Source organism: Talpa occidentalis, unplaced genomic scaffold (assembly GCF_014898055.3).
Source record: "Talpa occidentalis isolate TD23 unplaced genomic scaffold, MPIMG_talOcc4v2.1 talOcc4.16, whole genome shotgun sequence".
NCBI classification, from domain to species: domain Eukaryota; kingdom Metazoa; phylum Chordata; class Mammalia; order Eulipotyphla; family Talpidae; genus Talpa; species Talpa occidentalis.
The window spans coordinates 57,209,462-57,223,449 of NW_023601653.1; the positions used below are offsets into that span (position 1 = coordinate 57,209,462).

A 13,988-nucleotide genomic window follows, 5' to 3' on the forward strand; every position below is an offset into this window, starting at 1 on the left:
CTGCCTGTTCTGCTCCTCGCTCTGGCTCTGGTGAATTCTTTCACCCTCCCGTGCTTCTGACTGTACCCAGTGCTTGTATAAATAAATAAATAAATCTTTTTTAAAAAAAAAAGCTGATGGCTGTTTGGAGATGCTGATTCTTACATATTTGTTGTTTAACCTTGTTGGGCTGGCTTCTGGAGCCCGAGGAGCTTTGATAAACTATCATTTTCTCAATTATTAGAGAGATCTTGGATATTTTGAAATATCATTTTGTCAAACTACCTATTAGAGAGATCTTGGATATTTTAGGGCTTTTTAAAAACCAACTGTGGATGGTGACCAGAAATAGAATTGTTGGTGGGGTTGGGGAGATGCTATGGTGTTAAGTATTTAGATCACAATTGGATAATTTTAAGATTTCTTTCTACCCTGAGAGCCTGTTAAGTATTCAACTAGATTAACTTGTTTGCCACCATATATCTTTGTGTGATATACTTTCTCTTCTGTGCTAATATGGATACCAAAGTGAAAAAAAGATGAAAGGGGAAAAATATTACTTTAGTATTTTTTTTGAACATGCATTTTATTCTGGAACTTTAAATATTCTTATATTAAAGTGAAATTGAATAGGAAAAGAATAGGAAAAGGATAGGAGGAATGTTATCTAGTCATTTTTTTCCTCAAGCAAATGATTAGTATATATAAAATTAATGAAAATTATTAACATCTCTATAACAGTGAATAATGTTAAACATAAAGACATTTATTTTGATTTCTATGAATTGCAAATATTTTTGTCAAGATAATACATATCAATATAATAAGTATAGGCATAGTAATTCATTTATGTGAAATATTTTTTTAGCCCCAGAGTTTATTCTTCATACCAGGAAATTCATAACCAGAATATATCCTAGAGCAATGAGAACTGATTCTTCTAATTTTAATCCTCAAGAATTTTGGAATATAGGTTGTCAAATGGGTAAGTTACATAGAGATTGATTTTTTTTGCAAAAATTAATCTCTTATGACTTAAAGCTTCATGTAAAGAAGTTCTTATGAACTTTTTTTTTGCCTTGTGTGTTTTGTAGTCCAGCAATGATGATGAATTGTTGGTTTTAAGAGTTGAGGTTCTCTTAAATGGGTTGGAGAGGAAATTAAGTTAGAGTTGGTGGCATTGAGGTTAAAATTCATAAATAGTTAATAGGGGGAGTGTAGGATGGGGAAAGGAAAACAAATTGGACATGAGAGGACAATGAAGATCAAGTCCTTTGCTGGTAGGATTTGATAAAGGTTTCTTCAAATGAAGTGAACTCTATCTTTTATACTCTACACTGAATTCTGCATTCATACTATTGAAAAATGACTAAGATTGCTATTTGTTTTTATCAGACTCCCCCTATTCTGAACTGACCAGCAAGTTTAACACTAACATTTGCACATCAGAAAGTGCCCAGTGTTACCCCTTCTGCTACTGAATTGTGGAAACACCCATAGGTTTTCAAGGAGGGAGTGAGTGGGGTCAGGATGATATGCAGGAGTGGTGGTGGTGTAGGGTAGAAGGTGAAACTGTGCATAAACAGTGCCTATTTAGCAGCCTATATGGATATATTTCTATATTTTAACAACAGTCATTGCTATGCCTGTTTCTCACTTTCTCCTAAATGACAAAAGTACCTCTTTGGAGCTGAAAGTTTATGATATAGTTGGTATCTTCCCTTCCAGCATTTAATGTTCTGATTTTCTTTATCCCCATATTTCTTAAATGTTATCTGACATGTACATTGTTATACTATAATCTATTCTGTGTACCATTTTGATTTTTTAACTCAAACTGATATAATTACATACTAAGTTTTGAAACTCACTTTCATAAGTTAATATAGACAAGGCAGGAGAAAATGTTTAAAATAATGAGATTTTTGACTAATGATGTTTATTCTTAAGATGTTTGAAGATATATCAGCCATGGTTGGGTTTTCAGTTAATCATTTAACTGTGTTTCTTTAGCAGTATTCTCTATTTCTTGACAATGGCAAAATTCTTTTTTTCTCACAGTGGCCTTAAATTTCCAGACTCCTGGCCTGCCTATGGATCTTCAAAATGGGAAATTTTTAGATAATGGTGGTTCTGGGTATATTTTGAAACCAGAGTTCCTAAGAAATACTGAATCAAATTTTGATCCAAATAAAGCACCAATAGACAGTAATCCAGTTACACTTACAATAAGGGTAAGATTAAAAACTTTTACCTTTTTTAAAATTATATAAACTAGATGGTATACAATAAAATTTAAATTTAAATTTTAATATCTTTTAAATTTCTATTTTTAAAGTGCTATAGAGAGGTGATATTTCATATTTACATATCTAAAAAATGTTTGATGACTTTCTGCATGATTCCTGCCTGTAAGTAGAAATTTTGAGGTTAAAACCTGCTTTAACTACAAGGTCTATTTATAGTATTCTACTATTTTTAGGCATTTAATATTATGATAGAATAGTCAGAATTCAATACACAAATAATTACCTTGTAGATGTATTTTTTTTTCCTCCTTAACTTAAAAAAAATTAATAGGAAATTCTGGTTGTTTGTTTTTCACTAATCTTCAAAACTATATTTTTGCAATTCAGGATTTATTTGATTACTTAGTAACGAAAAGTATACCTATGCTTTTCCTGAGTATCTGTCTTCCATGTTTACTGATTTCATCTCAACTTTATCACTTTGCTTTTTCCTCTACATGTGATTTTCCTCTGTATTTGATTTCATTCTTTATTGGTTCTAATGCAGATATATATTATTTCTCCTGTTATTAGTTCCCCTAATATTATTTACCTCATATTGCTGCTTACTTATTTTTCTCTGTATCCTAGCTTGCATCCTCCCTGCAGTACTGTCTCATCATTTCAACTTTCATCTTTTGTTTTATTATGCCCTGTGTAATTTCATCAAGAATAAAATAGTTGTTTAAAATTTGTTTCCAATAGTAAAAGCTTTTCAAAAGCTTTATTCTTCTATAACCTAGTGCCATATTTATTTCTTTTTTAAAATATCACTGAAACTTTTGAACAACCCCTAGTGTTTCCTCTCCACTTAATTATAAATAATCGTATTTTAGATTACTGTAATCATATTTTATCGGCGCCTGTTGTTTACAAATAAATTGGGTGTGTCTGGTCTTTTGATTCTTCTATTTAGCTAGCTGCTCCTAGAACCACATGAAACATCTCAGATTTTTCAGTTTTGGTAAATTGCTGCCCCTGTACAGGTTTACTGTGTCCAAGTTATGACATAGTGCAGTCTGTGGGCTGAGAGGCTCTTCTGTTCCTGCTACCTAACGTCAAAGTACAGGAAACGCTCCAACCCTTCTCAGTTCCTCTGCTTGCAGCCCCTTCCTCTACTGTCAGCATCATGGGGCTAGCGGGACCATTCTCTACCTCTTCAGACCTTAACCTTTTGTCCCAACTGAGAAAGAGAGGTTTAAGTGCTGTTTTCCAGAAATTAATGTGGAAGGAGAGTATAAGCAAGAATGAAAGGGATGGAAATGATTCTGGCCACCACAAGAAATAGTGCCGATGAAATATGAAAGCTGACTTTTCTCCAGGCTGTTAGAGATTTTGTGACTCTCAAGTAGGAGCCTATAGTGGCAGAGTAGAAAGAGCTTATGACATTGATGTTGCTAAGAACTGATTAGTTAGCATTCTTTCTAAGGCTGGGTGTAACATTCACCATTAATCTTACTTTACAATATTACTACAACTTGGGCATCTATTTTGTATTTTTTAATACAAAAATTTTTTAAATATAAAAAAATAACCTTTACTTTTTTTAGTTGTTATGTAAGCTAGAGAGCCTACATTAATGTTTTGATTTCCTTTAATGCCTTTTAAAATTTCTGTTAATCTTTTCAGGTAGTATAGGTGGGTGGTATTTCTACATCCTTCCATGTTTGGAAGATTTCTGGCTGTGGCATTTTTGCATGAGCGAAAAAATACAATAAGTTACACTGTTCTAGTGGTCTTAATCTAGAATGACTGGTCTAGTTGTTCTAGGGAGGAAGGATAAACTTTCTGAGTTCCCTTCCTGCTCCAAACAAGTCTTGTTGCTTTCCTTCCCGGGGTGGTCTTCTCTCCTTACCCGCTTCCTCCCAAATAATTTCATTTCCTTTCTTGGTTCCTCTTTCTCTACCTGTTCCTCTTCCTGACCCGAAAACATTCATGATACTTTTGGCTTTTTCTTAACCCTCTTCTCAAACTAAACATTTTCCTTGTTTCTTTTATACACATTCATGGTTTCAACAGCAACAATGCTCAAACCTATATGACCTCATATTTGGAATATAAAGGCATCTTTACAGTAGTCTACTATATTTAATCACTGTTCTGTCAAACTGAAAATATTAAAACCTGAACATCTTTTCCTAGTCAAATCTACTTCTATCTAATTTAAATTTCATTGAACTGGGCTGAATTGGCTAGCTTAGTTCAGGCTGGCAAAATTGGAGCCATTTTTCTCTTCTTTATCTCCATCACTTCCCATATTCAATCCACCTTTAAATTCTATCCTTCTCCTAAATGTTGCCCACATCCATTTTCTTGGTCTGATATCTCAATTGTGGCTGTAATTTTTTAAGGCATTTGCCATTACATCTATTTCTTTGGCTTCTAAGTGGCTTTCAGGTAAACTGCCTCAGTCCTCCTAATCTATCTTTCACAAATTGACCCTGTGATTTTTTGCTGTGATGTTAATCTTATCACATTTAATTAATAATTATTTCCTGATTTCCTGATTTTTTCTCTTTTTTTTAAATCAGGTCTTGGTCTACTTCTCTAGTCCAGGAAGTTATTGTCATGGCCATGAGTGTCTTTCCCTTCATCACTCTTGGAAAGTTTGTGGCATTAACACGTGAGGTCTTAAGTTGTGAAGAGCATGGTTTAGAAATCAAAAGATCAAGTTGTACCTTTAGCTTTCTTATGCCCTTGATGCAGTCACTCAGTTTTTCTGGTTTACTCTCTGTCATCTGCAAACTGAGAGTTTTGTACTAAGTTATTTTCAAGTTTATAAAAAGCATGGAACCATTTTCTTAGCTCAAGATATGATGCATAGAGCCGTAGATGAAAGCAAAGCCACTCTGGTTGACAACAGAGGGTTTTCTGCTTGACATCCATCCTAGGAAGACTCAGCGTGCACAAGTTATTTGACCAAAAAGCTCTAAATTCTGTTTCAGTTTTCATATTCAGTTTGTTTTAAAGTTAGACAATATTTGTTTGTTTGTTTTGGCACTAGATGCACCAAAGCTGAGCCTTTTCCATGTTGGTATAGGTCTAGTACTTGTGAAACTTAGGTTCAGTTGGTAGACTTTGGTATCTATTTACTAGTTGTTTATGGCCACAATACTTTCTATTTTACCCAATATCTTATTATGCTGCTTGGAATGTCCATTCCATATTGGTTATTAGGTATTTGGAATGTCACTCTGGTTTCTAGCTTATGTCAAAAATGTGTGGATTTAAGAAAGGAAAAATTATGCATTGACATAATCTCTCTCTTTCTCCCCCACCTCCTTCTCTGTCCCTCCTTCCCTCTCTCCCTCCCTTCTTTTTCTTTTCAAAATTGATTATTGATTTGTTCCTTTTGCTATAATCTCTAGAAATTGAAATCATGCCTCAGTTTTTTACAGTTGCATCTTTAGCTGTATCTTCCATTTCTTGCCCCTAACTGGTACATTTCAAATATTGTATTTATTTGGAATTTGTTCCTTAAAGTAAAACAAATTTTTGTTTGAATGATAGACTTGATCATACAAGGTAACATAAAACTATCATTTATTACCTATGCATTCTTCTCATACTCAGTCCCTCATTTACATGTGAAAAAATTGATCTTCTCAGATTCAGGTTACTTTGTGATACAACGGATGATGCAAATTTTTATAATAAATTAATGAAAAGTGGGCCTCCCCTGGTGGCGCAGTGGTTGAGCGCTGGGCTGCGAAGCTGCCCACAGCCTCTGCAGTGCGGTTCAATCCCTGGCCCCCAGCAAGGGTCCCACATGACACGCAGACCTCTCCTACAGCACCCGCTGCTCCCCTCAGCAGTGTATTTCATCAGTCTGCCTGTTCTGCTCCCCGCTCTGGCTCTGGTGAATTCTCTCACCCTCCTGTGCTTCTGACTGTACCCAGTGCTTTTATAAATAAATAAATAAATCTTAAAAAAATAAATTAATGAAAAGTATGAATTCTATCAGAAAATACAGTCATAGGAAATTATATGTTTTTTTTCATTTCCTAAGAATTATTCATACTATTTCCAAGTTTACATTGCATATATACAAGATTGATTTGTAAATAGTTCATGCAATCACAGAAGCTCTGCCTGAATTGTCATAGAAGGTGATGATAACACAGCCTTTAAGCAATGCTTTTTAACAACTTGACAAATACTTTAAAAATGAAAATGGGCAGAGGGGAGAAATGAAACTATATGTTGAACCATGAGCGTTGGAACATGTAGATTGTACAATAATCATATGCCGGTCAAGTGGAATAATTTAGACATTTGTTGCTGATATTTGATATATTGGGATAAAAGTTAAATTTTAAAATCTGTACTATTTTCCAGTTCTAATTTTTTTGTGGAAACTTAGATTATTGATGTTTTTGAATAATGTTTTATTTTGAAATTAAGTGGTGGTGCGTTATGAAGTCCTGCTCAGCTCTTGTGTCTGGTACATTTGTCCAGCTCATCAGTGGTGTCCAGTTGCCTCCTAGCAATTACTCATCTTCTAACAAAGCTGACACGTTGGTGATTATAGAAATTTATGGTGTTCCAACTGATCAAGTGAAACAGCAGACTCGTGTTATTAAAAGAAATGGTGAGCTCCTACTATATTTTATTGAATTCCTAGTAAACCATTTGTAATTCCTAGTAAACCGTTTGTTGGAAAGCTTAAAAAGGATGTTTATAGAGTTTTGATACATACTTACTAATTTACAAGACAAAGGCTTTGCATTACGTATAAAATAACTGAAGTGCTATATGCAGCAAAATAGTTTGCCTTTGATTTAATATATTCTTTAAATATATTTTCAGATGACAGAAAAATTGACCTGAGCAGAAAAATTAATACTTTTTTTCACCTTCACCTCTGTTTTTTGTCCCCATATTGCTGAATTGAGAGACATGACATTTTACTTAACTCTAGCCTGCTTGTAAAAGAAAGAACTTGTGGTTGTTGTGATATTGCTTGGTATACTTTTCTACCACACTGCTTGAATTACTTTAGATCAAAAGTCTGTGGCTGTTGACTCAGTCTAAGGATTCCATAGAAAACCTACTCATACAATATTCAGATTCATAATTTAGTCATTTTTGCCAGAAGGTAAATATAGGAGTGGAAGAAATGACTTTGGTAAGATTTTCGGTGTTCCAGCACATGATATTTTTGTCATTTCTCCTCTGAGGTTGAAACCATTATGGGAATTGGAAAAGGATAGGTTTCTGGAATTGACCCTTAGTCAGGATGACCTTGGAGGAGATCCTACAGTCTGGAATCTTTATATATTCCCAAAGTATAGTGAACTGTATTTTAGAGTCTGAAAATAGGCTCAACCTACACACCATGGACAGAGCAGTAGGTGCAGTTTCATTAGGATTTACGTTCTCTTGGGGCTCTCTTTACCCCCTTCCCAACCCCCACATGCCCAATATTCCTCCAGTGTGGCTTCTGGTACAAACAGCATGGAAAAGATATATGGGTCATTTTTTGCTACCTTATCCATTATTGCTAATGGGAAAAGATATTGATGGTAACTTACTGTCTCATTTGGCATCCTTTGTTGTTGGTAGGAACTGCTGATATCAGGAAGTTAGTAGAAACTTATCTCCTATTCTCTTTATCTACAACTTGAATCTTCCTATTAAAACATGTGAAACCTTTACTTATTCAGTATAGTCCTTATAGTGCAATAACTGTAGCTCCCATTAGAATTTTTATTATATCCCTGAATTTAATGGGAATATCCCTGTAGAAAATCATTTTGTCTCATCAAAAATTAGTGCACCCTGTTATGCTGAAAGCCTAGTGCTAACAATTAAAAAAACCTAAAAATCTCTGACCATTAAATGTTTTATGATGTGTGTCCCAACTAACTTTATTGTAGATAGTATACAGTTCATATGGGGGATGTGAAACTACAATGATTTTGTTTTTAATGCTTTAAGTATACACAGAATTGTAGTGGAGATTTAAAAATGGTTCTTGTAGAATGAATAGTAGTTCTTTTTTTTTTAAGATTTATTTATTTATTTATACAAGCACTGGGTACAGTCAGAAGCACAGGAGGGTGAGAGAATTCACCAGAGCCAGAGCGGGTAGCAGAACAGGCAGACTGATGAAGTACACTTCTGAGGGAAGCAGCGGGCGGCAGGAGAGGTCTGCGCACCATGTGGGACCCTTGCCAGTGGCCAGGGATTGAACCGACGCTGCAGAGGCTGTGGGCAGCTTTGCAGCCCAGTGCTCAACTGCTGTGCCACCGGGGAGGCCCGAATGAATAGTGTTTCTCACAGACATCAGAAATAAGACATTTAAGGCAGAAGGGATAACATGAGTGCTAAATCATGGAGAGAATGGAATTCAAACATGCTAGGGAAAAGTAAAGAAATTCAAGATGGGTAGAATATAGAGTGCTTAAGAATGATTAGTGTGAAATAAAATGAGAAAGTATTGTTGGGGATGGTCTTCGAAAATTGTGAAAGCCATGACAAGGTATTAGGAATTTTCTTTTCTGTAGAAATAAATAGAATTAAGACTTTTAAACAGGGATATAATGCTAACAGATTTGAGTTTTAGGAAGATTGTTTTGCAGATTAGAGAGGGAGAAGTGTATGAGAAAGAGATGAGAAATACAAAAATAATGTCAAGATACAATTTCATGATTAGAGAATGTAATTTCAGGTCATAAAGAACTGTGATATTAAGAAAGGAATAGAAGACATGTATGTAGAAAACTAGTAGGAGTAAAAGTATAGATAAGTAGATAAAAAGGATTTTAAGTTGGTTTACCAGCTAGGGTAATGAACTACATAATGAACTACATGATAATCGGGGAGGAAAAATATCATTTAGATAAGCTGTGGAAGTAATTCTTCAGTTTTGGTCATTCCAGAGTAAACTGTGTAACTATCAAACGTTGTATCCTAGTGTTCTTTTCCTTTCTTTCTTTTTGTTACTTTCACAACTAGAAGTGAACACATTCTTGTATGATTGTGTGTGTGAGTGTGTGTGTGTGTGTGTGTGTGTGTGTGTGAGGGAGTGGGGAGAGAAGTAGGGGACAGAGAGAAGAGGGAGACAGGATAAAGAAGAGAAGGAAGGAGAGAGAGAGAAGCAAACTAGGGTTGGTAGAGGAAGGATAAATCAGTATGGGAATTTTGCACATACATCTTCATTTTATAGTGTCTTTAAAGAATTGATTCTGTAAAGAATTGATTTACAGTATCTATAAGAATCAACCTGGGGCCTCCCTGGTGGCGCAGGTGGCTGAGCGCAGCGCTGTGAAGCTGTCCGCAGCCTCTGCAGTGCGGGTTCGATCCCTGCCAGCCTCGGAGCAACCCACATGGCAAGCAGATCTCGCCTGTCTCACCCGCTGCTCCCCTCAGCAGTGTATTTCGTCAGTCTGCCTGTTCTGTTCCCTGCTCTGTCTCTAGTGAATCCTCTCACCCTCCCATGCATCTGGCCTGTACCCTGGTTCTTGTAAAAATAAAATAATAAATCTTTTAAAAAAAAAGAATCAACCTGATCCATGAGTCATCTTGTACTTCTTGGAATTCTTTTCTTCTTAGGTAAGGTAAATTAGTTATTTTTCTAGCTTAAGTCAATTAGTTTATTATTTTCATAAGCATATGCTGCATTTTGGATTATCAGTAAATAGTAGTTGTGACACCAGATGTGCCATAGAAAAATTAGATATAGAATAATCACAGATGTGCCATAGAAAAATTCGATACAGAATAATTGGTCACAAATTCTGCAATGCTTCTGGAAAGGAACTCAATGAAAGTTATTGACATTGCTGGCATAGTGTTGCCTCTGCACGTGAGAAACAATACTTATTATTTCTTCCTGAACCTTTGAGTTTTTAGTAAGTATGGCATATGGTTTATCTGATTTCTTGATTCTATTAAATTATGCTTAAATTTTGATTTGGGCCTCCCCTGGTGGCGCAGCGGTTGAGTGCTGGGCTGCGAAGCTGCCCGCAGCCTCTGCAGCGCTGGTTCGTTCCCCGGCTGCCGGCAAGGGTCCCACAAAAGAAAAAAAAAATTTTTTTTTTGATGATTTGGATGACATTTTTGAGTTTCTTGTTTGGCAAAAGATTGTTTGGGATGATTTATTTTGCCACAGATACATTACTTGTTAACTCGGCTTTAAGTGCGCGCTCAGTAAAAACCTGACTTTAGAGCCCTATTACTTAGCTTTCAGTCCATGTCTATGGAACTCTTCCCGTAATAAAACCTGGCATAGAAAAATATTACCTCTTCATGTCTCAATTTCTTTGTTAATGATGAAAAGTCTTAACATAGCAGTCCTATTGCATGCTCATTAAACATGTATGCTATGAAATCAGACTTCATTTGTTTGAATTCCTGCTATGCTACTTCATGTCTGAGTGTGCAAAACTCTTAGGAAGTAATGTAACAGCATTATGGCTCAGTTTTCTCATCTATAAATGTGAATCATAATAAACCTGAAGATATTGTGAGGATTAAATGAGATTATTTGTTACATGCTCTTAGAATATAGCTCAGCAATAGTAAATATTTAATAAAAATTGTCATGGTTTTTTTCTCATGGGGTGTATTTTAAATTTAATTCTAGTGATGTGCATTGATTTAATTTATGCTCTAAAACAGAAGCTATTATTATTTGCAATAAGAAAAAATTTGGAGAACAGATATGCATTTTTCTTTTCAGAATAGTGGCTATGATTATTTGATTGTATCTATTCCTTTATATTTCAGCTTTTAGTCCAAAATGGAATGAAACCTTCACATTTATTATTGAAGTGCCAGAACTGGCATTGATACGTTTTGTTGTTGAAAATCAAAATTTTATAACTGAAAATGAATTTCTTGGGCAATATACTTTACCAGTTCTATGCATGAACAAAGGTAATATTCCTCAAGTAGGGTAACTGTGCTAACACTGAAATTTAACTTAAGTTTATCAAATACATGCTTTGATCGACCAATTAATTCTCTCCATGACAGTCAGATATAAAGGAACATTGATGTATTGGCCCATAATTTATCTCAGTGAAATTATAGACCTGTGTTCTCATAATGAAGGTGGATTTGGGTGTGGGGTTGCTAGGAAGACTAATTACATAAACTTGGCAAGTATGAGCATTTCTTCATATGGATCGTTTAAGAGTAGTAATGACTACCATAGAGAAATGAAGGGTGGGAATTGAACAGGAGAGAGAAGCAGAGACTCATTCTTCCTACAGAGGAGATACTGGGAGTTCAAAACTTTCCTGACTCTTTCCAAGACTGCCTCCTTTTTTCAGTCTCCTTGCTGGGGTGATTTGCACTGTGCTCCCAATGGCCTCATCTCAGTATGTTTTCTTTCTAACTCCATCTGAGATGTACCTTAGAATCAGAGTCTGTCTGAAGCAGAGGGTGGTGGTTAATTTTGGAGTTTGCTGCACTTTGAGGAAGGGGAAGCACCAACTGTGTTCTCAGTGTTTGGTAGAAGGAAGTCAGAATATAACCAGCAGTATTTCATTTTCATGGTATAAAAGATGACATAACTACATAGTGAAGGTTTTTATATATGCATATTAAAGATACATATTTTCTTGACTGCTATCCAGGCAATTGAGGATTACTTAATTATTTTTAATAGCAGCTATTCTTTATTTACTTACTTTTCAAAACTGTATTATTTTTTATTGCAATAACATTGATTTACAACACTATGTATGACTTAGGGGTATAAATTTATATCTCTTCATATGTACATTCATATGTACATTCAAATGTACATTCATATGTACATTCATACCACAACACACCCACCACCAAAGTTATGGTAATCCTGTACCATAAATCATTTGGTCCTCTCCTTTCTTGCTCCCCCTCACTTTCTTGCTCCCCCTCACTTTCCCTTGGTAATCTCAGATGTCTAGGGTTATTTTGCTTTAGTTTTATCTGTTCCTTTGTTTTGCTTTTTTATGTTCCACATAGGCATGAAATCATCTGGCTTTTTTTTCCTTTGATTTATTTTGCTTATTATAATCCCCTACAATTCCATATGTGTTGTCACAAATGGCAAGAGTTCGTATTTTCTTTATATGCATATATACATGCATATATATATATCCCCCACATATTTTTAATTCATTCATATGTTGTTGGGCACCTAGGTGGTTTCTATAACTTGGCTATCTTAAATAGTGCTGCAATGAGCATAGGTGTGTGTATGTCCCTTCAAATTAGTGTGATTTATTTTACTGTTCTAATTATATCTGATTCCTTTTTCAGGTTACCGTCGTGTTCCATTGTTTTCCAAAATGGGTGAGAGTCTTGAGCCTGCTTCACTGTTTATTTATGTATGGTACATTAGATAGCAACTAATAGCACCTCATTTATCGTGAAAATAAAACAGCCAAAATTAATGTCCACATCTCTTTTCTTTTTTATTGTCAACATAAAGTAAAATAATTATTTATGAAACAAACAATGAGGGAATTTTCTTTTAAATACATCAAATAGAGTGGAGGGAAAAAGTAGGTTTGTCTAAGGGTCCCAACATGTGGGATCCTTTTCAGGCAGTTTCTCCTGCTCCTCAGCTGCAGAGGCTGCTCTTCCAACTTGTTCATATCGTTTTTATTATTTGAATTTATAAGCTTTTAAAATATATCTGCTTGTATAAGATATGTTGGCAAATATTTTGCTGTATAAAAGAAAGGTGAAATCTAATAGTGTTTTAACTTCTAGGCATCCATTACTGCACACTGTACTGGGAAGGGATTCTCAGGTTCTTGTATCCTTTTATATTCTTGGAAATAATTAGCTCCTGAATTTTCAGACAAGTTCTTAAGTTCTGTGCACTGGATTTGGTACCCTGTAATTATACAGACATTTTTACAAGTGCATATGAAATTGATTTTCATTTGAACATTATTCAGACTTCACATCTATAAAAGAGATCTACTATGTAGACTTACATACTTACATGCTTGGATCTGACACTGAATTCACAATGTTTTTGAATCTGTATTGAATGTACTTGAAAGATTGTCTCTGGTTCAGAGATAAGATCCCTGTGTTATTTCCTATGCTGGGCTTCTCATCATCATGACTTTGCTTTGGTAACTGTCACATGTAGAAGTATTTGAATCCCAGTTAACTGTTCTTCAAAAAGGCATATTAATAGGTATCCTACCATGCAATACTTGTATGGTAGTGAGGTGAAAGCAGCACAATTTTTGATATATTTGGGGGTGAATTAAAATGTATAACTAAAATAACAAAAATGACTGATGCATAATAACACATTATCTCTCTCTTTTTTTTTTTAAGATTTATTTATTTATTTATACAAGCACTGGGCACAGTCAGAAGTGCAGGAGGGTGAGAGAATTCACCAGAGCCAGAGGGGAGACCAGAGCAGGCAGAATGATGAAGTACACTGCTGAGGGGAGCAGCGGGGGGCAGGAGAGGTCTGCACGCCATGTGGGACCCTCACCCGGCGGCCCGGGATCGAACCGGCGCAGCAGAGGCTGCGGGCAGCTTCGCAACCCAGCGCTCAACTGCTGCGCTACCGGGGAGGCCCAACATGTTATCTCTTCATGGCTAGAGAAATACAAAATAGCCATCCATCATGGTTTACTGTACCATGGTTTACCCACAGCAACAATATTTTACACAAAATGTAGCTGAGAAATCAAATATCCATTATAAGTTATAAGAAATGTCCAGATTACTCAGTGTGTAATCTTCTAA

At 35.4% G+C, this 13,988-nt stretch overlaps 1 protein-coding gene across 5 annotated transcripts in view; it reads left to right on the plus strand.

Moving 5' to 3' along the window:
- The window catches only part of PLCZ1 (phospholipase C zeta 1), a 214,979-nt gene extending 202,303 nt beyond the window's left edge, over nt 1-12,676 (plus strand). For 4 of the 5 annotated variants that reach the window (XM_054696415.1, XM_054696413.1, XM_037514277.2 and 1 more), the window contains 5 exons: nt 848-964; nt 2,041-2,213; nt 6,726-6,858; nt 11,001-11,150; nt 12,525-12,676. In XM_054696415.1, the coding sequence (XP_054552390.1) occupies nt 848-964; nt 2,041-2,213; nt 6,726-6,858; nt 11,001-11,150; nt 12,525-12,610 (659 nt within the window). In that variant the 3' untranslated portion in view covers nt 12,611-12,676. The remainder of the gene's footprint in view (nt 1-847; nt 965-2,040; nt 2,214-6,725; nt 6,859-11,000; nt 11,151-12,524) is intronic. The other variant, XM_054696414.1, reaches the window with a different exon arrangement.
- Nucleotides 12,677-13,988: the final 1,312 nt, after the last annotated feature.